The sequence below is a fragment of the Thermobia domestica genome, chromosome 9 (genome assembly GCF_964235325.1).
Source record: "Thermobia domestica chromosome 9, izTheDome1.hap1.1, whole genome shotgun sequence".
Lineage (NCBI taxonomy): Eukaryota > Metazoa > Arthropoda > Insecta > Zygentoma > Lepismatidae > Thermobia > Thermobia domestica.
This window is the reverse complement of record NC_137462.1, coordinates 15,267,690-15,294,743: the sequence shown is the minus strand read 5'-3', so window position 1 is coordinate 15,294,743 and position 27,054 is coordinate 15,267,690. Positions and strand designations below refer to the sequence as shown.

Below are 27,054 nucleotides of genomic sequence, written 5' to 3'. Positions count from 1 at the left end.
CAGATAACGGACTGCCAGCACGCTACTGAGGATTCCTTCCCGAGACCTTCAGGTAAAGAGACACCTTCATTTATCTGTAGCCTTACATTAGAGAGCTGTATATTAGTATTTGTGAATATTATTTTCAAACATTTGAGGATTTGCAAATAAATTGTAGTGGGAGTCGATTCCGGGAACTCACTTGTTCAATCTAGCTGCACCAATAAACTGTAAGGAACAAAATTTGTTTTGTAAGAAAATTAATTGTCTTTCTAGTAAGTACATAAATAGTTTATGCTATAATTTTATTTTCTGATATTCACGTTCAATAATTTTTTCTACTGGTTTTCATATTCCCCACAATTTCTTCTATATTCTTGATAATTAAATTACGGAATCATGTAGTTGTTTCGATATTTCTGTTTCTGCGAGAACATACATATATTCTCTGGCCAATTCATTAGGCAACTCAGATATTGCATACCCTACGCACTGTAGCTGCGATACATTAATATGTCATTAATATGTAGAACATAATAATCTAACAAGTGAAGTATTCCAATGAAAAGCATGATACATTTTGCAAAGTCTTTAATGTTTTCTTATATCATTGTACAATTGCAATCTCGTGAATCATTGTTTTTTTAACTGTCCATACATACTGTGTAATTTCATTTTAAAATCGTATTTGCCTTATTATGTATGTCTTCATTAGCACTCATGTGTAGATTTTCAGACTCCGATTGCTACAACAAAAAAATAAAAATGTATACGTTTATGTATACAGCTACTTAAACTTATATGAAATACTACTAATTAAGAAAATTTTAACATGTTAATTTTCTTACTTGATATACCAATTGTTTTCCAAATTCTTTTTTTTTTTTTTTTGCAATAGTTTCCTGCGTAATGCTTTACGAAATTTATGTTTGCCAACAAATTGCTCGGAAGTCCTAATTCTCAAAGACTATACGTTAACTAGATACACCCATTGGAATACAGGAACACTTTCACTATTAATACTAAATCTACTCCTGAGTTCGGAAATACCACAAAATATCATAGGGGCAAAATTTTCGCCAGTTCATATCAAGTTAATTTTCAAGTACATTTAATTTATTCAGTTAACAGATTTTTCCTACTCACTTCAATTAATCTCTAGCAGTCGAAACAACATTTTAACTTTATTTTGATTCCGACCAATTTAAAATGCTCTTCTCTTAGATCTTGCATAATAATGAGGCTATATTTAGTAGGAAAAATGAAATACGCCTATAAGAAATGTTATTGTAATTGTGATCATTGTTATGCAAAGAAATGGAATGTTGCGGTATGTCATCAAAACAAATTGCCTTGACAAACGTGGCACTTTTTTGTTTTAGCCAACTATATATATATATATATATATATATATATATATATATATATATATATATATATATATATATATATATATCTTCGTAAATAGGCTAAGCCTTAAGAAAAGGAATTGTGCTTGTCTTGTATCATTCTAATGTAAGCTGTTCAGCATTGAACATTGATGCTAGAAGAACGCAAAACTGTGTAATGTGAAAGTGTTTCTTTGTTTCAAAAAACGAACAATTGCACAGGAAGTTTTAGTTATGTGGTACCTCATCTTATGTGTGTTACCTGAATCAAAATAACAACAGTGAAAGGAGTGAATTTTGAAATGCAATCTGTTGTGATTTTCTCCTTACGGTAGTTCAATGGGCGGTATACCCAACCGTCAGGCCAATCAAATAATGTTATGCTAATAGTAATGTGGGTCAACGAAAGTCTGCGTTTGGATTACAGATTTTGATGTTCATTACGGAAAAGCCTGTTGAGTATATCTTCTGCAGCGACAAATCAGTTTTAAACATTCTACATGCACCATTGTCTAATGAAAATAAACAAAAGTTAAATTTTATATATTACGCATGTGTTGTCTTGTACATTTTAAATCATAACATTGAAGTATCATTTAATATAAATTTCTTTTCAGAGTCTATTCTGCTTATTTAGTTATTATTCTATAAAAGCAATACGTGACGAACGCAAGTTGTTAGATCTTCTACTATATATTTGGTTTGGTTTAGTCTAACGCGACACGCTTGTACCTTTTGTGGGATTCAATCAACCTAGCTATCCAACTGTACCCCTGCGGGGAATATAACCCGGAACAAGGTGTACATATACGTTGTGTAACATCACCTTTTCCCTGTGTAAGTAATGAGAGTTGGCCTGCACATACGATTCCTTTATGAGCAATATGAGAGAGATCGGAACAGAGAATATGATAAGGAGGATAATAGAAGCGGTCTTATGCTTTCAAGATTTCGTTCTGTGCAATACAGTCAACAGTATGTAATAAGGCCGTGATATGGAGTAAGATTCAGTTCGTTTGGAGGCAACGGATGTTAACAAAATGAAGGAAGAGAAAGTTCTTATTTTTGTTCTTGTTAATGTTGTTTAGTAGAATTTAACTATTAGTGGAAATCAAAATGTGAATATAAACCTAAATAGGTGGCTAACAAATGTATGTTAGAGATGTCGTTTGATTTTGTGTGGCATGAAATGGTATAGTGTAATGTTGAATTGGAAAGACGTTTTGAAGAACTAAACTAATGAATTGTTAAACATGTTCCACACGTGGAGATAGAAGTAATGATGTTTAACAGCCTATAGAAACATTAGTTGCTGTGGAAGAGAAATAAGGTGGAATAACATAAGATGATAATAACATATTACTGTCTATTCTTTGGAAAAATAATTTCCTGCAATATTATGGGAAAATGTCGTTCACATACAAACAGAAATACAACAACCAAATACACAAAAAGTCATAATATTGCTATACAGATGTTGCCTAATATATATAGCAGTAAAGATGAAATGAGAATTTATGGTCCTTCTGAGAAACAACTCGCACAATCTAACCAAGAATGTTTCCGTGTTTAAATTCCAACTTTTACCATTCGGAAATCATTCAAACCTAAATAATTACAGTCGTAAGTACAGTATATCTGGGGTCCGAAAGACTCCATTTATGGAAAAAAGTCTATTGATAATACATAGATTTGTTTTAGAAATTTGAGAAATTTCTCTACAGGAAAGATGAACATATTGCAGGCATAAAAGTAATTCACTTTTTATTTCCTATAAGAACGGGGATATAAAGCGAAAAAGAAACTTGTGGTTCAGGTGTTCCCACGTATGCATCCTAAGGTTCAAGCAGGCAAATTATGCGGGAGAAAATTTTAGAAGTGGGTGAGTGAGTTGTGTGTGTTGCTGGTGCGTTTAAAGGCAAGTGAGTGTGGAAAATGAAATGAAATGAAATCCCGAAGTTTAACGCCCCACGCTTATGCCGGTGAGGCTAAAGGAGACGGTGATAATGAGAAATGAGTGAGATGGTGAAATGAAGAAAGTAGGAGGAAACGTTAGAAACCCGAGTAAACCCACGAGCACGGTGTTTGTCCACCACAAAGTACACACAGCGCGAGCTGGGATCGAACCAGGGACCCAAAGCACCGGAGGTGAACGCTCTGCCAATGAGCGCCCGCAATGGAGTGTGGGTTTGAGGGTGATTGCAAATAAGTGTGAATAAGAAAATGGAGGTATATAAGTGTGAGATCACTAATAGTGAGGAATAGAGTGAGAAAGTTTCATTATATCATTTATAAAGATTTAGCATTCCATTATGTAATGTATTTCCACATTTAAGGTCATACCTAAAAAGTAGTTTAAATGAAAAATAAATTCAGAAAATTTAAAAAGTCAGGAGTATCAAAGCTGCACAATAATATTACAAAAAGGACCGTCGATTGTATGAAGATACTGATAACCCATTTGCTGTAGCTTTTGTGATTAATTTTCGGTTTGAACTGTATTTTGTATTCAATTACTACAGCGTCAAATATTATCAAATTGTTACTTTTATTTTAATATTAAAATAATATATTACATTTATTTAACTTTTTTGTACTTCAATTTGACGTAATGTTACTTATTTTCTTAAATGTCTAGATTTAACACAAATGATATAAATTTTCTGGACTGGATTTGGTTTTAGATAGGACCTTGTTAGGTTCGATCAGGTCTATGATGGTGTAAGTAGCCTTCGAAAGGAAACCTTAAAATCAAATAAAAGTTGCGGGCCACAGCTCTAATATTTTCACTACAATTTCTTAAACTAAAGTATGTAATGCTAAAATTTTATTGAAACATTTATCCGTAGAATACGAAGAAGATTATAGTATGTTTCAGAAAATTTAAATCGGCGGAAAACCCGGCCTAAAATTTAACGAAGTAGTTTTTGAGTTGTTCATAAGCTATGTTTCATGCCATGCGTAACGGTTATTATTGAAACCTTTCTCCCTGAAATGCGAATACAATCGAAGGGTGAATGGACAGAGAAAAAAGCGGAATGAACATCGTAAATATATAAAGTAATTTTAGTAGGTAAATTTCTTTAAAATAAAATGAAATGAATTAATTTATATTTCTACGGTTATCCTATTTAGGCTAAAAGATGTGGGTCATAAATTGAATCATTGAGTTCGTAAACCAGTCTCATCTCCATCGAAATTAATTTTACAGAAGAGACTAAACTAAAATCTAAATTGGAGAATATGATTTTTTTTACATATAGTGCTGTTTTCGTTTTATTACCGTTCAATAGGCTTGTTTACATAACATTACATTATTTTGATGACATAATAACCCAATTTGTTTCATTTGAAAAGCAAAATTAAAAATTAGAGATGACTTCTTTTCGTGCAAAACACGAAAATGTACTTTACATTATGATAAAAAAATCTAAATATTATTAATTTTTCACTTCCAGCTTAAAATAAATGTATTATATATATATAACAGATTACATGGACATGCTTATATCTGGTCAGTGTAGTAGTATTAACAGTTAATGAAAAGTTAAACTAAGCCTATAAGTTATAACATTCTTTTAGATCATGGATGTTTCAAACAAACTAAAAGTGTAGATTTAGAAATTCTCTTCTAGAACATGACTATCTGTGGTAGGCTACAAAGAAATTTATTCACAGGAAAAGTCAAGTTGAATGAACTTGAGCACTTTCTTGATGTCTAATTTCTGGTTTAAGTAATGGTTAAATTTAGAGGTTGTGCTTCCTTCACTGGTAATGGAACTACTTCCAGGGTACGTTTTTTTTCAAAAACAGCAAAGCTGAATGTGCATGAACCACCAATGAAATGAGATACCTTAACTACACCAGAAGTAGAGGTTTTGGAACTGCATCTGTTGTGATATGTGTAAGATGACAAAATTGTTGATATGACAAATAATTTCAGTTCTCTCTTAAGGATAAATTCACGAAAACATTTCATGCTGCACTTGAAAATGAAAAATGAAATCTTATGCACAATATGTGCAAAGTAAATTTTTTGAAGAAGCAAGTATGTTTCGGAGGTAATTCGAAAAAGACTCAAGTTATTTCTTGATTTTTCTATGTGTTATGAACAGCATTAAAACATAGATATCACTAATACTACTACTACTAACAATAATATGATATTCTATCTTATCTGCATTCCTCACAGTATCTCTCAGGGATATATTTTTCTTTCTTTGTAATAAATTGTTAACCCTTCACTCTTGCTATTTATGTGTTTCAAAGCCTTTTATCCTTCCATCACTTCTTGTGTACACCATCTAAAACTACTCTTATTTGCATCACTCGTGTTGTGGTAAGCACAAGACAGCATAGAACTCAATAAACTGTTCGGTTCTATGTACAACATCACGACAAATGGCTAACATCTGATGGAGTGTGGTGCCATCTGGTGTCATATTTGCAAGTTTAGTTTCTGAATTAGTCATCTCCAGGTAATGGTATGTTTTCAAACTAAATCGAAATTCAATGTTCAGTATTTTATACCTAGCGGAGGGAGAAGACTTGTTTTCAGCTTAAGTGTGAGTCCACATCGGTTAAGCTGAAAAATGTAATAATCTCAATTTTTGCAAAATGTGGAGATGGCTGGTTTCAAAGCCGTAGGTTCAATTAAAGTGAATACAATAAAGTTTATATTGTTAACTATTTCACTGATGTTCAATTCTGGAACACAATCATCAAATACTCTTGCTATAACCACTAGACCATTGAGAACTTACAAAAATAAATAAAAGTAATTCCTATCAGTGATATTGGTAGCGTTATTTGTAATAGTTATAAAAGTACAAACCAATGATTTTGTTTCTAAACGGCAAAGGCAGAATATTAAATGTACATTTATCCAGGCAAGCAAATTTCAACGTTATGGCTTAAGTTTCAAATACCTTCATATCACGTGCAAAAACCGAATATGTACGGTAAACAGAAACATAGTTCTTTTCTAGGTGAAATTAGATCATCTGATACAGCGAATGCTATGAATACTTGCAACAGTCATACAAAAATGTTTTTGGGACGCTTTCTGAGTGAAAGATTTGATGACCATTCCAACCTCTTCGAGCTTCTTTAGCTTCCTCTTGAAAAATGAATATCTTTTCCACATGAATAATTAAATACTTCAAGGAACAAAAGTATGCCATTATAGCAATTGTAAGAACAATTTTTCCAAAGACAAGTGTTTACAAACTGTTTTAAGTAAAGTGAAAGTGATAGTTTAGTTTGGTTATACAAAATAAAAGTTGTTTCTATTTCTATATCCATGATCATTCGAAAAAATCTAGAAAGAAAAACTTTTACTTCTCAGGAACGAAATTGTTGTTCTCTAGAGAATACAGTATGTCACATGGACTATATCTGGCAATTTCTTTGTCAATTCACACAATAGGGCTGCTGAATACTTTATAATCAGATTACGTATCTCCTGCTTACTATTCTAGTTGAAGTTAACACTTTAACCGAAACACGGAATTTGAGACCCAATGGTTAATTTTAAAACACAATGGTGACACCCCTGGTTGTTCGTCAAAGTTTAAGTTTATTTGGCCCTTTTATTTTATACTTTTATATGTTTTTATTTTATACATGTATATGAAACGCTTAAATACCTTTCAAATTAAATATAACACAAAATTGACTGAGAGACTTATAGGTCTCTCAGACCTCTGTTTCTCATAAAGATACTGAAACTCATGTTTTGGTTAAAGTATTAACATTAAAGGTATATTCCAACTATTTAACACAACTTCAAAATTACATCCTACGAGATTTTATTTCGTTGATGGGAAATTCTTCTAAATCTCACTTACAATCAACCTCATCCCACTTCCTTATAATCTCGCTCAATCACCATCACTCTTAAATATCATTATGCCCTCACCCTCAACCTCACCCTCCATCACACACACACTCATGTCGCCTTACATTGCAGTAAATCATTATCGATGCCTTCATTCTCCCTTACACTCACAATCAATGCACTTCATCATACTCACACTTACTTACCCACACTTTCAATGTAGGAATAATACTTACCAACACTTTCAAATAAGTATCTAAATCTGAATAAACTTTGCAAACTTTTGTAGCTGAGAAAATAACCCTACTCCCAATCGTATACTTCAGAGCTAGAAGTCCCTGTTAATCAATTGCATTTACTACGTTCAGTACAATGCGATGAATAGGTGTTAGTAGAATTCGTATTTTCACAAGTATCGGGAGCTTTTTCATAAAAATCGTAATCACTTAGTAATACAATTTAACACTTTGTAATATGAGAGTGGTCATGTTAGGTAATATCTGCAATATTCTAAAGGCTAAATGAAAATTAACATATTTTAGGTTGATTGCTTCATTCCAATGAAAGTTACTCACATTTTGATTGTTAAAAGAAAATGAAGGGAATATAATCGCCAATTCTCCCTGTAGGAAGTAGACTTAAAGTAGCTGTGTTTGGTCTACAAAATAATAAACTGTTGATTTCGTTCCGTTAAGAAATGTAAAACATTTCCTTTTCCTATTGTTTGGAACGTATTATTGTAAGACTATAAAAAATTCAAGACATTCTTTAATATTACACCATAACTGAAAATGATGACATGTGTGCTACCGAAGATATGTAACTTCACTACATCTACTGATATATTTTTTCTTTCCTTTCTGTCTCTACGTTGATGATATTAACGTTCGTTTCATTTGTTGTTTAAATAAACTGAATAAAGGAAAATGCCATTTTCATGAATGACTGGGAAAAGCCTCTCTCTCTCTCTCTCACACACACACACACACACACACACACATATATATATATATATATATATATATATATATGTAATGTTGAAGACAGTTTGTGAGACATTGTACGAACATTAGTAGGCATATAACAGTGCTTACAGTCAAATTAAAGAAAACGATTCTCTTTTGATTAATTCTGGGTATTCTATTTTTATTACCACATCTTCACATTTATACTCCAAGCCATCTTTGTCCTTGGGTGGACCGCGGTGGTTCAGTGGTAGAGCGTTAGCTCTGGTGCGTGGAGTACCTGGTTCTATCTCAACTTAAGGCAAGTGAAATTTGTTAACAAATAACGTGTGCTTTGGTTTCCTTTGGGATCTCCCGTTCCCTCCCACTTTCTTCATTCCACAATTTCATTAATTTTCCATCGTCCCCTTCTTCTTTAGCCTAGAAGGCATAATCGTTTGACGCAAAAATCAAAGATTTTCTATATCTTTGGGTTACCTCCAAGCATTTCATGTAAGCTCTATGTAGTCAACTCAAACACCTTTTGCTTTCATACTTTCCGGATACGACTCCTGGATATTCCATTCCGTTCAATTTTACTACAATAATATTACCTACTTCGAGGTCATATTTTGTTACAGATGCCGGTGTTGGAACTGGTTTGGCTTCAGTATAGCCACAATTCTTAGTCATGTTTCCTATATGTTCCTAATCAGGATTGTCGATGCTGATGTCGCAGTCACCTCCTGATTTCAAGCGGAATATGTCATCTTCTTCTGATGTGGTGTTTTCCAATACTTGTTTTCGTTTTAGAATGGTGGTCTTGGCTGTTTTTCAAGACGCTCCCCTTTTTTTGCCCTTTTTTCTGATATTTGTTGTTGTCCACAGAAGCACTGGTATTACTAGTAGTGCCGAAAGCAGACACACTTACACTTTGCCCTGATGGCACTTGGAGTTTTTTCCTCCTGGTATAATATAATTAAAATAAACCATACACATTTAAATAGTGGCATATTTGTTGTGGGCAATCAACAAATATCTATTTATGCACTGATCATCAAACACGTGGCTACAGGTTACTTGAGCCCATGGTCTTAAGTAACCCACATTTGCAGATAATGTCTAGCAGTTTTACAAATGGATCAATTAATGAAATATTTAGGGCACTAACAGTCCTAAATTTGCTTTGATACTAAACTAAGTATAAAATGTATGCACTTATCTACAGTTTTAGGCTATTCCTAATATCTGCAGACCAAAGAGCGCAGCATGAAATCCACTTTGGTGTAAAAAAACTTTGGTGTAGATTGCATTAACAGTGACTTCCAAACCTTCCTAGACTCCCCTGCTAGTGTTGTTGCCTACTAGCCAAGCAATGAACTACGTAGTTCTACTGATATTGAGAGTCCACAGAGAACAAAACAACACTTCTTTGTTGGGCTCAATACGGATATATATATGAGTGTGTGTCTGTCTGTTTATGTACCGTTATGGTTTAACTGCAAAAGAAGCCCACGTTATAGAAGCGAGAAGGAAAGAATCTGTTCGAGTGTGGTCAACAACGAATGTTAAACATACACGAGAACTTAAATTCCGAAGCGATTTCGTTCATGCAACATCGTAAAAATATATCACGTTATGCATTGGTGAAAGTAAATAGGTATAACCGTCAGAATACACGCACTGAATGACATTTAAAGACATCTTCTATATCATCAAATAAGGATTTATATTGCATATTTAATTAATTCTCTACAGCTACGTTTGCAACTCTTTTATCTGCTATAATAAAGTTCACCAATTTAACATACATTCTACTTTTTATATTCACTCCATTTAGTCAGGCTCAGAATAAGTATTGAATTTTTGCTAGTGGTTTAAAAGACCATTATATGTTTTTTGTATTATTATATATGACTAGTTACATTGTTCCGCGTAATCAGTTGCAAAATTAATAAACAGAGGAATATTCATATTGTTATCGAGTTGCAATATGTTAATTATAAATCATTGAAACATAATATATATATTCCAATCATTAAATTGTACTTGCGTATTGAAAGCAACAAAAGCCTCTGAAATAATACTGCAATAAACGTATATAGAAAAGGATGTAAATAACGTTCACATATGATATATATGAACATATCTATACTCGTAAAGAATGCGTACATTTGTTGAATTTTTTTAGGTGTATTTAACTTCAATAAAATGTAACACTCATATGTTACAGTAGTAAGTGTATACAAAAGAAAAACGTAATCAGTTAGCGATGAAAAAACTTGGATAACACCAGTCTTCCCTGCTAACGGAGAAAGGCTTTGGAAAATACCATTATGTGTTTCAATCTCAGTCTGATAGCCACAAAATAACGAACACATGACCATAATTTTCATTCCACAATAAACGGTGCACGTCTCACACTGTGTCGGTAATGAGAAAACACGCTATGCTTCCTCACACAGACATGTAAATATGAGCGAGAGATGAGACGGTATGTAGCTCATTACTGCGTATGAAATTTAAGTATTCTCTGAGTGTTCCGTAGGACAATAAAGTTTCCATGTTCAGCTATTTCAACAGCATAAACAAGAGATTTCTAACTCATGATTTGTGAATTTCAGGATGCACATATATACCTCTGAGATGTTCTCAATTTTCTTTCTTTATAATATTTTCTGAATACAGCTTTCTCGGCCTCAATTGCCTTAGCATTGCATTTATGTTTCTCTGCACGTGATGTGTGTAACCCATTTTAGTTTTTGTTATATCTATAGAAATCTTACTTCCAACAATTTTGAATTAACTGAGCGTTAGAATCAAAATAAATTCTCAATTAATGGAGATAATACAGCCTTTTATTTACATAACGTACTGATTACCCACTCGGTCCTTAATTTATAACCGACCTCATTCACAAAAATATATTAATCGTACACACTCTGACTGAAGATTTTAATAAACCCTCATTTTAACACAATCCAGTGTTCCCACATTGAGTACAACATTTACTTGCTATTCTAACACGGAGGGTCTGAGGTTGCCCTTGACAGAACCCGATTTTCAGAGTTTTAAATATAATCAATGTTGGCTGATATGAAACTAATGCCGATGTTAACACTTTCGATACTGGGGTAATTTTACCTTGTTTATTCAGTACCCTTGCTTTCTAGGCCCTTTTTAAAAATTATAGTTCATTGCTAAATAATAATAGATGCACTAAAAATATTGCAAACAAATTTTTGCATTTTAGATTTTAATACGAATGTGTAATTTAGTGATAGAGGAAGGGGTAGTTGGCTACACTGCTGTTTGAAATATGTGCCTTTTGAACTATCGACAAAAATTTGCACAATAGAAAAACAATATTCCCGCCGATTGCGAAGTGCGAGCAGTGACAATGGTGTGCAATAAGAAGCGGAAAATCTGAGGGAATACTTCTGTAAAATTAAATAGTTGTAGAAATAAGATATTCCACTATTTTATTGCAGTCAAACACAGAAAGTTGATCACAACAATCAACCTGCAAAAGTTCGTTTACTCTTCGCTGGATGTCAGATAAATAGTATTTCTTCAAGGACTGAGTCTCAGTCAGAGGTGGATATAAAGGTAAAAACTGGGGGCAGCCACAACCCAGATTACGATACATATATTATGAGTTTACTATAAACTTTCAAAAATATCTAAATAACAGCTTAAATTATTATTGTCACTCAAAACACTTAGGGATAGACCGATCCGCCACTGGTATCGATAAGCATTTAACACGGCTGACAACCATTAATAAGTTACATAGAGACTACTATGTAAAAAAGCGAGTTGGACTCGGGATCCGGCGGTTTGCAATAAACAGACAACCCGCGTCTGACTCGGGCTTAGAATCGAAAGTGTTAAATAACCATTTCAGTGAACAAATAGCTGTGGAAATACCAATATATCCAAGGTATTCTTTCATATATGTACTGTGTTATGCAAAAATGAACTAAGCGCCAAACTTTGAAAATCCACGTAAATGCGACGATTGGTTCCTGATAAGCATTAGAACGTTTGACACAATCGAAAAGAGAGGAAAACCAACACCTTTCCCCCCCCCAAAAAAAAGAAAGAAAAAAGAAATATAATTTCACTTTTGATTACGGCAACATTAATGCTGAACATCAACCTTTATACGTAATTTTCTTAAAAGTATGAAAGTGGCGCTTAGTTCGTTTCCGTAGGACACGGTACGCTAGCAATAACGTATGAGAATACATGGTTAACACGAGCGAATTATACTGCTAATTAGCCATTTATACGAAGTCACGAACAAGATGTCATATTGTGTGTAACCTATCACGTAAAAATATTGGTCGGTGTAGTTGAAAATGGAATTTTGATTGAAAATTTAAATATTTTAATTAGCTATTTACAAAAGAAAATTATTAACGGGTGAAGACTTTTATTAGATCTACATATAGAGAAAGAAGGGAATGATACAGATGATGTAGATGATGAATGTAAATTATTAATATAAACAAGAGAGAAGAGAAAAAGTATAAAAGATTTATTTAGTCAATGTAAGAAGAAATTGGAAATAAAACTTTAAGTAATATAGTGTTGTGTGGAACGAAACTTGCTGATCATTATGAATGATTAGATCACTTTAGAGGTGGAGCACAAAATATTGAAACGCGAGATTTATCCCACTATTTCTTCCTAACTCATCTGGGTATTGTAGGCATGTATTTATAAACAATTGAAATATGACATTAAAAGAGAAAAGATATATAATACGTAATACAGAAGATAAACGAAATAAAAAAACTCAATGAAAACTTATTGACTCTTTAAATTCATATCTAAAGGTTCAACAATGTTAGCGAAAACTTCAGAACCAGTAAAAGTTACTGAAACATTGAGTTTAAGAACAGGTTATCAGAAGAAGAATGATGAGGTTTATAATCATCATTTGCAATGTGTTCAAGTCTAAAACCTGAGAAGAATAAACTCACTCTTATAGGAAAACAGATGATTTTTAATTATACATATATCTCGGATAATTACATAAATATATAAATAGGTCAATAATAATATTGAGTCTGGGACAAATATGTAATTAAGATTGCATGTGAGCTTATGTTATACTAAAGATTACAAACATGATAAATAATTGAGTATTATTCGGTTTTTGTTTATCGGTGTATTCATCATTTAGGGACCCGGATTTAGAGATTAACAGGGTTCGAAGTACATAATGTGTGAACGGTGCTCAAATTTAGACTGCGGCAACAAAGGCAATGACACTAATCACGGAACTAATAGGGTTATTATAATATGTTAAAATAACGTCCAAATTGAAAATGAAGCTAGAACAGATGTGTATACTGATTATATTTTAAACAAGTGGAAAAGAGGAAACGTTCTAGTTAGCAATCATTATTTTCTTTTATTTACAGCATCTCCATGGAAATTGCCTTCAGAGAACTTGGGTAAGGAATTCGTTGACTTTGTTGGCAATGTTTTGTTTGCCTTTTAATGTTGGGTTGCTCCAAAAAGGATAAAATAAATGACGAAGCCGAAATCCTTGAATGATGAAGTTTGCAATTACATCAAACATTTATTTCTAAAACAAAAAACTGTTATAATATTGATTGATGCGTACATTTTGATCATCATTTTCAATTTTCAGTGTACATATGTTTAAAGCAATAGAACATTTTAGAAGTAAAAAAATCATCAGAGAGAAAATATTCCCTACATTGTTCATGTGTTTCAACTCTATGGAAAAATATGTTGTTTTCACGTTAGGTCTTTACGCAGACAGATCTCCAAAGCACACTCAGTGTTATATCTCAAAAAATAGATAGATAGAGGCTCTTCTTGGTGTATATGTTATTGATTAGACTATTGAATGAAGAGAGAAAGGACTCCATTAATATCATCCTTAATGATAACATGCATAATTCATTCTCGGTAGTAAGAAAAGTTTACAACTTGGTTCTAGGTAGTACAAGGTATCAATTTGTGTTTACATAGTTAGAATCTACATTGATAATTATAAACGTCCAGCACGGAGCATTAAAGAACGTTATCAATTACAAAATCATAGCCTATCTCATGTAAGACAACCGCGTTGTTATGAACTTCTTATTTGAATACTTTACATAACAAAATGAAAGGAAAAAATTTACATGAAGACAGTTTGTAGAATCTTGAAGATTTATGTCCATTCTAATGACAACTTTGACTAGTCTTATGAGCATAGCTTCTAGTTTCTCATTTCTGCTAGCTACTATCTCCCTTGTTTATTTTCCAGGGCGTTTAAATTGTTTACTTATAGAATGAAAAGATCCAATATATTTCAGACAAAAATTTTCATGAAAGCTTTATATCTGGAAAACTACATATAGTGTAGCTAGACCCAAAGCATCACTTAATTCAGTACGATGTGCTTGTTCCGTAAAAGATACCAAAATTTGATTCAGGGGCATTACAAACATTTTGTAGCCCCTGATCCAAAAATTGATTATTCGCCAGGATCGCAATCTTTTGATCTATTTTTTCATTCTTACACAATCTTTTGATCCATCTTTTTGGATCATCAATAAAATTTGTTTTTCACCTGCATTCCTTCCTGCTTTCAATTTTTATTTTTGAGTATTTTCACTATTACCTGTTGATTCTAACTTTTAGGAACTTAATCTCTTTCTGTTTATATCTGGAAATCAACTAATTTTATTTACTGTAAGAATTACAATTTTCTAACAATTTAATACGCCTAAGCAATACGCAGTAATACACCAAAAGTGACAATATGGAAAACAAAGAAGTGGATCTCAATTGGAAAGGAACTAATTTGACGTAGTAAATTTCTCTAGTGAGCACCCTCATGAATCAGCGGTTTGCGTACGTGCCTTTCGCGTGATAAATCAGAGTTTGATTTCCGGCGTGAGCTCTTGTGGTTTGGATCACACGTTAGGCTGTAGTCCCACATCTCATATAAACTCGCTACTGAAAGGGACAAAACGCCAAACTACTCAAAATGTACATACTTTGATTAATTCATGATGTGGGAAGTCCTTGACGACATTTTCTATGTATTTAAGATGATCACCTTGTAGCATCCTTTTTTCTTTATTTCAGTAGGTCGTCTGTGGAATCCAAGTTATACTTATTATTTACCAAATAGTACGGTTGGCATTTATGTTTTATCATGTGTGCTCTCAGTACATTTTCTCTCAGCTTTAGTTCACTGTTGGGATACTAGCTTATGAGCATGAATGTCACTTTTCACAGTATATTATGTCTCATATAAGTGCTAAAGAGTGATTCATTTCAGTAAATATACCATGTTCACCCTCAAACAAAGCCTAATTTTAAACATAAATTTAAATATAATTGAATTGCTTAGAGGATAAAGGTGTTATGTGACAAAGTGTACATGTCGCTAAAAGTGACTTTCCCAACTATGTCTGTTAGCATACACTCTTTATTGTCTGCAAATCTCTTCACTGGGACGTGTAGTTACCAAATTGTATGATATGTAGCGTGAGTAACGTATATCACGTGCACGAACCACGTGCATTCAACGTTTTTAAAAATGTAACATAACACCTTTATACTTTCAATTTATCATTGTTTTAGGATCAAACAAAAACTTCGATGAAAATACACATAATTATAAAGCTTAATATCGTATAATATTTCCTTATGTGCTCTAAGTCGACATCTGCGCCAGATAACACAGTGCGAAGTTTGACAATTTATAATGTGTAACTGTGGAAATTAACTCGTAAGCCTGGCATACGTCCCGTAAAAAACAGTACAGTTCCCTTTCTGTTTCCGAGTGTCCCGCGTCTTCGTAAATTTAGTCAGGACAGGCAAATGTGCTATATTTTAATCCCGTCCCACTTCTATCAATATCAGCTTATTCGAAAAATGAAAAATACAAATACTGGCATAGGCTGGGAATCCTGTTATTAGTGAATGAACAAACAATAAACTATAACATGTAACAGCTTCGAGGAAGCTATCACACCAGTTTCTCTGATTTGATAGCGAGCAAGCCAATATACTCGCAGGGCACAGTTGCAATTGTTCATTGCATTAGCCGAAAGCGATAATTAGGTATTATTTTGCAAATAAGAGTTGTATTCAAGACGCTTATTTTGGACTTTCTGTTAAACTTGACAAAACTCCCTTTTGTTGGTATAGAGTTCCACTTAGAGAAGAATTATGAAAATTTACATCTATTTACAACGTTTCATACTACAGATAGAAAATGAAATTTCAATACACAAGAAATTATCTGCTTTTTAAATCTTCGAAATGGATGATACCATTAATTTTCGGCATTTAAATTTCGATTCTTTAACGGCAAAACTATTTTGTGAAACGTAATGGAATTTACAGTTACTTATTGTTAATTAAAATACTAAAAAAACTAATATATATATACATACAAATAGTTGATGGAGAAATGATCCTAATAAATTCAGATTGGAAGCATTTCATATAACAATGGAATAAAACAAAATTAGAAAGTGTAAACCAACTGGCACGGTGCACCTTCCGATTATGATTTTCCCACAATTCAGGCCTCTTGATGCGCATAATACCCCTAAACTGCTCTAAAATGTCTCGGTACACTGTTTGTTTATCATCTGACCACAAATTTATGTGAATAATGCCTTTCCAAACAAAACGCAAACCAACATTACTTTGATAATTGACCATTTTTTAACGCGGTGCGTGATAGAATTGAAAAGCAATTAAAATGTCTGTACTTGTTTTATCAAGAATGTAGCAAAATTTCACACACACGTCCGTCGTTCTTCATGTTCTTTCACTGTCATTGTATCATTAATCCAACGAAAACTTTGTGCTCATACTCAGCTCCTGGAGCTCCAAGGGACATAAACAAGGGACATATTAAGGGACATATACAAAACAAGGCAAATGGCAATTTGTTGTCTCAAACTGCCGCTACATGTGCTCTGCAGGTGGAACACGCTCTCGCTGTCGGTTGGGGCGCTATTTCAAAAGCTCTGCTTCATTTTGAGCACGCCTCGTATTGCGCTTCGAGATAAAAATAATAACATTCTCCATGCAAAATAACGGCTACTTGTAAACTTTGTAATCTAAACATTGTTCTCTAAAAGCAGGCATCGGATTAATTTTAGTTTCTTCTTGTGGTTATATTGTTACTATACATGTCATCAGCTAGCAAAACTCGAGTTCGATTCTTGATGAGTTTCGTGTGGTTAACGTATTGGTCCGCGCGTCATATAGCTTTGATGCTGAAAAGTACGCTAGACTCTAATTAATCAAAAAGAAATCATAAGTAATTTTGAAAATGACAAAAAATGTTAATTCATTTGAAAACAATTAACAATCTTTACTCTTATATTTAAAATTTAGCATACTTAATGTTGATTTCTCTACCATATGTGAACATAATGTCGGCATTTATTTTATTTTTCTTATGTTAATATTTGTAAACGAATATTTTATTTACAGTGATTTTAATATTCTTTTAGTTATTTAAATATGACTACATCAGTATGAGAAATACCTACAGAGAATTTTTTCTTTTCGACTTAGAAAACACGATCTACCCTTTATTGTAACAGGCAAGGCGTCTTTTTTGAACCTACAACTGATATTATTTGTTGGGATACTTTATGTGTATCCATAGACTATATCCATAGAAATCTTTAAGTATTACGTCCCACTGTTAAGCCGGTTAGGCTAAAGGAGACGGTGAAGATGAGAAATGAATGAAACGGTGGAATGAAGAAAGTGAGAGGGAACCCATGAGAAGAACCCCGAGAAAACCCCGAGCACGTTGTTTGCCCACCACAAAGTCCACACGGCGCAAGCTGTGATCGAACCAGGGACCCCAAGCACGAATGACGTAAGCTTCCTTAGAATCGAAATCCTGTCTTGCGAGCTGAAGACACATACTGTAACCATGTAGTCGTGAAAGGGACTTTACAAACATCTCCTTCAGCCAATAATAAAGTAAAAATACGAAACAAATTTTAAGCATATTGAAATTTAAAACTACCAACAATCATATTATCTTCAATGCTCAATATTTTATTTATTTATTGTATTACACAAAACCAGTATAATTATCCTTCATACTTTAATATTTAATAACATTAGGAAATGTTTTCCAGTTGGCACAGTTAGTTTTGTAAGTGTGGTAGAGTCAATGGTCCGTGTGGATTACCTGTAAAGAGAAAATACGTACGTATAGTTGCTATGCGTAGATTGAGTTTGTCAAGAACAAAGATTACAGTTTCTTATTTTAGAACTATTATATTAGACTAGCCGGACTTTCTGTTTTCAGATTGATTCTGTATATATGAAGACGACAGTGACTATGTTTCTGACCTCATAACTCTTGAACCTCCTGATCGATCTTTATCAAACTTTCAGCATAGATAAGGTTCTTACCTAGGATGGCTTTTACGTTTCATTTCGCTTTTACGCCACTACCTAGGGAACAAGGGGAGATATAAAAATTGTTTAAAATGACGGATATTATAGACGAATCTATAGTTCCCGGAGTCGCTGAGATGAACAGTAACACTTTCGATGCCGTTTAAATCCAAATTCAACCAATTACAAATATTTAATTTTTAGAACAAAAGTAATAGTAATAGTAAAAAGTGACTGAATATGGGAACATATCAATATTCAACATTCAATTTACTTATTTTAAAATCTACCGTAGCTTCAAAGATTTAAAAAATCACTTTCTTCGATATGTACTAATTTAATGGTAATATCTTCCATACAAAATTTGGTTAATACTCATCACAATAGTATAAGAAGAGTAGCATTTTCAGTTTTCCTACCTAATATGATTGTATCGTTCTATTAGTTTGAGGTAGTAGTAATTAAATGTCCAAAGATTTTATATCTGATTACAAACTGTTCCTTGTAATTATTCCAGCTAGCATCAAGCTTCCAACATTTTAAATCTACACCACAATATCATCAAGTACACTGCACTAAGAGATAAAGTATGAGTTAATAAACCTACCATATTTTTTTCATAAAAAACAGGATATAGATATTCGACCCTCCCCACAGGATAGGAGCTCTCGAACACAATCCAATGAACAACAGTGATTATGGTTACGAACAGCAGTATAATAGGCGAAAGTTCACTAAACTACAGTTACTTTTCTCTATTCGTTTCGTATAATTAATTGTGCGGACTGAAGATATTTGCAATCCAACTATAAAATAATCGACTTAAAATGACGTCGTATAGAAGTGCTTTGCAGGAAGACAACATGTGAATAATCTCGTTTTATTTAAACCAGTGATAGAATCTACCTTCAATATTCTTCGCGCGTTTAGCAATATTTATTTACATGGATGTGCTTGCCAAAATTACGTTTGTCAGTTTAATCTGATGAAATCTTAGCTGATTTTTCTCTTTGCGTCGTCTGTAATTGTTAGGGCTGAATTTATATATTCGTAATCTCTAGACAAAAGCACAACTGTGTGGCCCTAGCCTCTCGAAAAGATTATTTATAATTATTGTTAACGTATCTAATATATTGCTGGGGAAAAGTCACTCATCTTCTCTGTATTTGTAGATGTAAATATGAAAAATGAAATGAAATCTTTAAGTTTAACGTCCCATGGTTATGCCGGTTAGGCTAAAGGAGACGGTGATAATGAGAGATGAGTGAAATGGTGATACGAAGAAAGTGGGAGGAAACGGGAGTACCACGAGAAAATCCACGAGCAGGATGTTTGTCCACCATAAAGTCCACATGGGGCGAGCTGGGATCGAACCAGAGGTGAACGCTCTACCACTGAGCCAACGCGCCCCTTAGATGTAAATATGTAAAGCACTCGAAGTCATCTTATGTTTGCTTGTTTCTTGACGTTGGAGAGTGTTCGAGATTCCACCAGGTGCAATGGAAAAAGTAACATTGCAAACTTTGCTGTCAACTTCATAGATCAGCTTCGTTGCGTTCAGAGACGGGTACTACTTCTTCAAATTGCAAGAAAACGTGTACTTCAGTTTAACCATTCTTGTTGATACAAAATTGGAACTCTTCACTTGTAACATATTAGGGAAACAACGACAGCTCTTTTCGAATAAGCTGATATTGATAGCAAAAGTTGGACGGGATTAAAATACGGCATATTTGCCTGTCCCGACTAAATTTACGGGGAGGCGGGACACTCGGATACAAAAAGGGAACTGTTCCGGTTTTTACGGGACGTATGTCAGGCTTACGAGTTAATTCCCATTGTTGCACCTCATGAATTGTGAAACTTCGCACCGTGTTATCCGGCGCAGATGCCGACTTAGAGCAGCATAACAAAATATACGATATTATGCTTTATAATTATCGGTATTTTTATCGAAGTTTTTTCTGACCTAAAACAATAATAAATTGAAAGTATAAAGGTGTTACACTAAATTTTTCGAAACGTCGAATTCAGGTCGTTCGTGCACGCGTTATACGTTACTCACGCTACATATCATACTATTTAATGAATACACGTCCCAGTGGGGAGATTTGGAAACGATGAAGGGTGTAAGTTAACAGACATAATTGTGAAAGTCACTTTTACCGAAATGTGCAATTTGTTACTTAATACCTTTATCCTCTAAGCACTTCAATTATATTTAGGTTTATGTTTAAACTTAGGCTTTTTTGAGGGTGGACATGGTATATTTACTGAAATCCATCACTCTTTAGCACTTAAATGAGGGAGAATATACTGTTTAAAGTGACATCCATGCCCATAAGCTAAGATCTCAACAGTGAATTGAAGTTGAGAAAAAAATGTACTGAGAGCACACATGGTAGATCAAAGATGCTAATCGTACTATTTGGTAAATAATAAATACAAGTTGGTTTCCACAAAACACCTACTGGAATGAAGAAAACAGGATGCTGGAAGGTGACGCCCCTAAAGACATAGAAAATGTCCTCAACGACTTCACATATTATGAATTAATCAAACTATGGACATTTTGACTTGTTTGGCATTTTCTCAATTTCAGTAGCGAGGTTATACGAAATGTGGGAGTAAAGCCTAACGTGAGATCCAAACCACAAGAGCTCACGCCGGAAGAAAACTCGGGTTTCTCACGCGAAAGTCACGTGCTCAAATCACTGAGTCAAGAGGCTACTCACTAAAATAATTTACTACGTCAAGTTAGTTCTCTTCCAACTGATGCCCGTTTCTTTGTTTTCCATATTATCATCACATTTGGTGTATTACTACACATTGCTTACGTGCATTAAATTGTTTTAAAAAATTATAATTCTTGTAGTAAATGAAATTAGTCGACTTCCAGATATGAACAGAAACAGATTCACTTCCTGAATTCAGAACCGACAGGCAAGAGTGAAAATTCTCAAAAATTAAACTCGAAAGAGAGAAGAGTTACAGATGTGAAGCAAGAATTTTACGGATGACCCAAAACGATGGATCAAAAGATTGCGTAGGAATGAAAAAATAAATCAAAAGATTGAAATCCTGACCAATAATTAATTTTTCGATCAGAAGCTGCAAAATTTGTCTAGGCCCCTGAATCAAATTTTCGTACATTCCAAGGAATAGGCACGTCATACTAAATTAAGTGATACTTTGAGTTTGGCTATGCTATATGTAGTTTCCCAGATATAAAGCCTACATGGAAATTTTTGAGTGAAATATATTGGATCTTTTGATCCACGAAATTGTAAATAATTTAAACGTCCTAAAAAAATAAACAAGAGAGAGAGTAGCTAGCAGACGAGAGAAGCTAGAAACTACGCTCATTAGACTACTCAAAGTTGTCGTTAGAATGGAATTAAAACTTCCAAATTTTTGCAACTGTCTTCTTGTAAATTTTTAACTTCATTTTGTTACATAAAGTATTCAAATTAGAAGTTCATAAATATGCGGATATCTTACATGAGATAGGCTAACTTTAAATTGATTGCGTTCTTTCATGCTCCATGCTGGACGTGTATAATTATCAATGTAGATTCTAACAATGTAAAAACAAATTGATACCTTGTACTACCTAGAACGAAGTTGTAAATTTTTCTTACTACTGAGAATGAATTATACATGTTGTCATTAACTCTCGCAGGACCAAGCGTCAACCCGTTTCGTGTATACATTTTATAGCCCCCCCCTTAGTCCTTTGGGGGTTAAGGATGATATTAATGTAGTCCTTTCTTCCTTCATTCTATAGTCTGATCAATAACATATGGTACAACGAAGAGTCTCTATATATCTATTCTTTGAAGTATAAAACACAACACTAAGTGTGCTTTGGATATCTGTCTGCGTTAAGACCTCACGTGAAAACAACATATTTTTCCAAAGAGTTGAAACACATGAACAAGATAGGAAATATTTTCCCTTCCGTGATTTTTTTACTTTTAAAATGTCCTATTGCTTTACACATATGTCCACTGAAAATTGAAAATGGCAATCAAAATGAACCCATCAACCAATATTATAGCAGTTTTTGCTTTATAAATACACGTTTGATGTAATTGCGTACTTCATCGTTCAAAGATTTCGGTTTTGTCGTGTATCCTATCCTTTTTTGAGTACCCCAATATTAAAAACCAAACAAAACATTGCCAAAAAAGTAAACGAATTCCTTACCCAAGTTCTCTGAAGGCAATGTCCATGGAGGCGCTGTAAATAAATGAAAATAATGATTACTAACTATAACCTTTCCTCTTTTCCATTTGTTTAGTTAAAAGTATAATCAGTACACACATCTGTTTTAGCTTAATTTTCAATTTGGACGTTATTTTAACATTATAATAACCCTATTAGTTGAGTGATTAGTGTCATTGCCTTTGGTGTCGGATGCAAAATTTGATCACCCTTCAGAGATTATGTGCTTCGAACCCTGTTAATCTCTAAATCGGGGTCCCTGAGTGAGGCAAGCAGCGATAAAAAAAAGACCGAATGATACTCAATTATTTATCATGTTTGTAATCTTCAGAATAACATAAGCTTACATGCAATCTCAATTACATATTTGTCCCAGACTCAATATTATTATTGGCCGATTTATATATTTATGTAATTATCCGATATATATATGTATATTTAAATATTGAACTATAATTAAATAACATTATATTGCAATCAGCATAGAATTGCATATTGGAGATAACGTAATTTTGAGCCTGAATCTTTCTCCCATTATTTTATTCTTTTTCGTTCATGGATTTACTGCGACTGCATTCAGTCAGATTTATATTTTAATTATCAAACTCACTTCCTATACATGAAAATACGAATAGCAACTTTAAGACACAGTACTAATTACAGTTAATTTAACTTATAATTATTAAGTGGGTACGACTCCAGAGGAATACATTTCCAATTTTCCTTGCTCTGACGGACATAACCAGGTTCGCATATGCAACCGCTTGTAGGTGGATAGCACCTCTTCTTTTCTTGATTACAATACGTGTCGCAGCCAAAAATGTAAGGAACTTCTGCCTCTGGGCAGACTGGAAAATGAAAAAAGGGATTGTACTTGAAATGTATTTATATATAAATTACGAAAAAGTTAATAAATAAAATATTTTTCCATGCAAAAGAATAATTGTTTTCTTAAATTACTAGCATTCGCCGGTAATCTCGTCGCCATTTCTATACACTAACGTCAGGATGAAGACAGCGGCTGGCATAATATTCATATAATACCTATATTCATACATACATGTAACAATGCAGAAACGGATGCGTCAATAAACGTATATACACTTGGAATAGTCACAGAAAAGTTATTCTTCAACTTGCAAGTTTATGGAAAGGTAAAGCTGTAACGCAATCTAAAAAAGTGAACTTCCTGTTCAAATGTTTCAAATGGTGGCTAAAGCAAATGTTAAAAATGGTGGCCACTAGCATTGATATACTTCCAAGTATGAGTCTTACTGTTTTCGGTGCCACGTCAGAAGGACCGGACAGAGGGAGAGAACACAAAGGCCGGAGTGAAAACTGCCTCATGGCAAAAGGGCCTGTGTCAAAATGGCTCCGCGTCAAAAGGGCCCGGGTCAGAAGGACATCGATCAAAATGGCCCCGCGACAAAAAGCCCCAAGTCAAGAAACCTGAGATATAGCCTGAAAAACCTCAGAAGTATAAGAATATTTATTAGATGAAAAATATTATGTGGACAGTATCTGATTAATTTGTGTTGAAAGAACATACATGTGGAAAATATATAGGGTTAGTTAAAACTATTATGACAGATCATCAATAACGATTCGTATGGACGGAGGAAAAGTAAATATTGCATATGAATATTGATGCAAAACTGCATTGAATGGGGTATGGAATTCATGGCAAATACTTTGGATTCCTCTATATTTGATAGTACACAATATTTTATGAATAGAAGGGGGAGTTTGACACATCAATTTAGAGAAGAATCTTCGCAGATATGAGAAAAATAACTCTTTTTTTAAAAAAAAATCTATTTTCACTCGTTGCGAGATACGGTGCTACGTTTGACATTTGTAACTAGTAGACCAAAGTATCTGGACAGACAACGAGACACCTACACGCAGAAAAGTAAAAGGTTGCAGGTGTGTGTTGAAGCAAAATCTGCACTGAGTGAGGGCCTGGACATAATGACAGCCATCTTGAATTCCGCCATATTGGTTATCACACAATATTTTTAAATGGAAAAGAATATGTTTGGCACATCAATTTCGGCCTGGATTTTCCAACAAACGAGAATATGACTCATTTTATACCAATCCTCATTATTTTATGAGGTAAGTGTGTATGTTCCACATTTGTGTGTAGTAGACAAAACTATCAGGACAGTAATAATGTGCAAGTGTTGCAAGAGGAAAAGCAAATGCTGCAATTGTGCATTGTTGGAAAAACTGCATTGAATGGGGATGTGGACATTGTTGATCACATGAATATTCAGATATTAAACAAGCAGCTATAAATGTCCCTTAAGTTATTTTATCCCTCCAAGTTAATACAGTTAGTATTTAATAGGAAACACACAACGATTTATAACTTTCTTTAAGCATTTCGGCATCATTGTTACAATTTTCCCGGTATAATGTGGGGAAATATTGTTGCACGCTGTACGTAGAACGCTTTCACCATAAGTCGTACATATTTCCCTTATGTTGCAATTCGTTCCAAATTTTCTCAGTGGTTTCAAAGCCGGTACTGTGGGGTGGGCTTTCACTCAGTTTTGGACAGTTTTTAAACAATCATTTATTTATAACATATACTTTATTTGGAATCAATATCTTGATAAAATTAGAAGTCCAACTAAGAACGTTAAGATTTATTTATCTTATCAGAATTTCATAAATACACACTAACTCTCAACATCTCACTGAACATATATAACCCAAAACAATACACTTCATCGACCGTACTTTACAGTAGGCGGGAAGATCTTGACATTTATCTCTGCATTTACTTGTCAAATACTATTATTCTATCCCCATATTCATGCAGGTTTATATTAAATTTTTCGATAAACAACACAATCCCACCGATTTTTGGCTTCATTTTCGAACGCTCTAGAAAATTTAAGTATCTCATAATACTTAATTTGGATAATACATAGTTTCTTTCTAGGAATTTTACCATTATATCCTTCACGTACTATCTCGACATGGTACGATACACTGAGCAGACAAAACATTGTTACCACCCACCACTATTTGAACGAAGTCGTTGATCTCTACCGAATATTCAAGTCTGCATATTAAGGGCATTCTATTGCTTAATTGTCGTAAACTAACAATTAATCACAAATATACTTACTATTAAAATGAGTTATAGTTACTATTAACATATGTGATAACTTCACAATGTTTTACAAACGCAAGCAAGCGAAAAGAAACTTTAAGAACACAAAGAAGCTCTCTTTATTGGTTGTCTGTCCAATTATTAGTTGCCTGTCTACTAGAAACAAATGTCAAACGTAGCACACACTATCTCGTAAATGAATGGCGGTCGGTCAAAAGTCGGTCCAGATTATCGTTTGTTGGAAGATTCTAGCCAACATTTATGCGACACAAATATCCCTTTCTATTTGAAAATATTGTATGGAATATAAATGTGGAATTCAAGTTGACTGCCATGATCATTTAACGCGATTTTAACACCAATACTAACCTGTAAAAACTACTTTTCCTTTGTTCACTTGTCTCTTTGTTACTGCCGTGTCATGATACTTTATTCTATTACATACATATGTCAAACACCCTGCCTCTTAAAAGGATAGCTATGTGTCAAAAATGAGTTCACATTCTCATTTGTGGGAGTATAAAGCCTAAATTGAAATGTAAAATCACAGACTTTTTCATTAGAAAATGTGCTATCTGCAATATAGAAGAATTCAAGATGGCTTCCATGGTGAATGCACTCCAAATCAACGCAGTTTGTCACCAATTGCAACATTTGACTTTCGTCCGTCCACGCACATCATTATTATTGTTCTGTCCGAATAATTTGACTAACCCTGTATGGAGATCAACATGTATATTTTTACAACAAAATTAAACAGACAATTACAAGAGAATATTCTTCTTATAATGGGTGTTTCTATACTTTGATTCAGGGGCAGAAATGGAATTTTAGAAGTAACGGTATAGTCATTAATAGATATAGTCCGATTTTACTATGTCTCGAGAATACAAACTCAGAGACACGGATAAAAGCAAACCTACATTGAGAACCAACTTAAGCGTTAGCTATTGTTGCAGAACAAACAGCAAACCAAACAAAATTAAGATCACCATTTAAGTTTTTCTTTGTTTCTAATAGCCACTGATATTTTTCCTTCTATTTTATAAACACTTCTACTTACTAAGAGTACACTATCCCCTCGTGCATCTTTGATTTCCACTCCTGTTTTAATTTCAGGCT

The 27,054-nt window shown here is 33.6% G+C and overlaps 1 protein-coding gene across 11 annotated transcripts in view; it reads right to left on the bottom strand.

Annotated features, from left to right (window-relative positions):
- Positions 1–555: 555 nt before the first annotated feature.
- LOC145694440 (zonadhesin-like) overlaps positions 556–27,054 on the bottom strand; it is an 86,973-nt gene continuing 60,474 nt past the window's right edge. For 10 of the 11 annotated variants that reach the window (XM_081770665.1, XM_081770674.1, XM_081770670.1 and 7 more), the window contains 2 exons: positions 22,788–22,820; positions 18,218–18,366 (listed from right to left, as the gene is read on the bottom strand). In XM_081770665.1, coding sequence (XP_081626791.1) covers positions 18,323–18,366; positions 22,788–22,820 — 77 coding nt within the window. In that variant the 3' untranslated portion in view covers positions 18,218–18,322. Of the gene's footprint in view, positions 726–18,217; positions 18,367–22,787; positions 22,821–27,054 lie in introns of those variants that run through there. The other variant, XM_081770666.1, reaches the window with a different exon arrangement.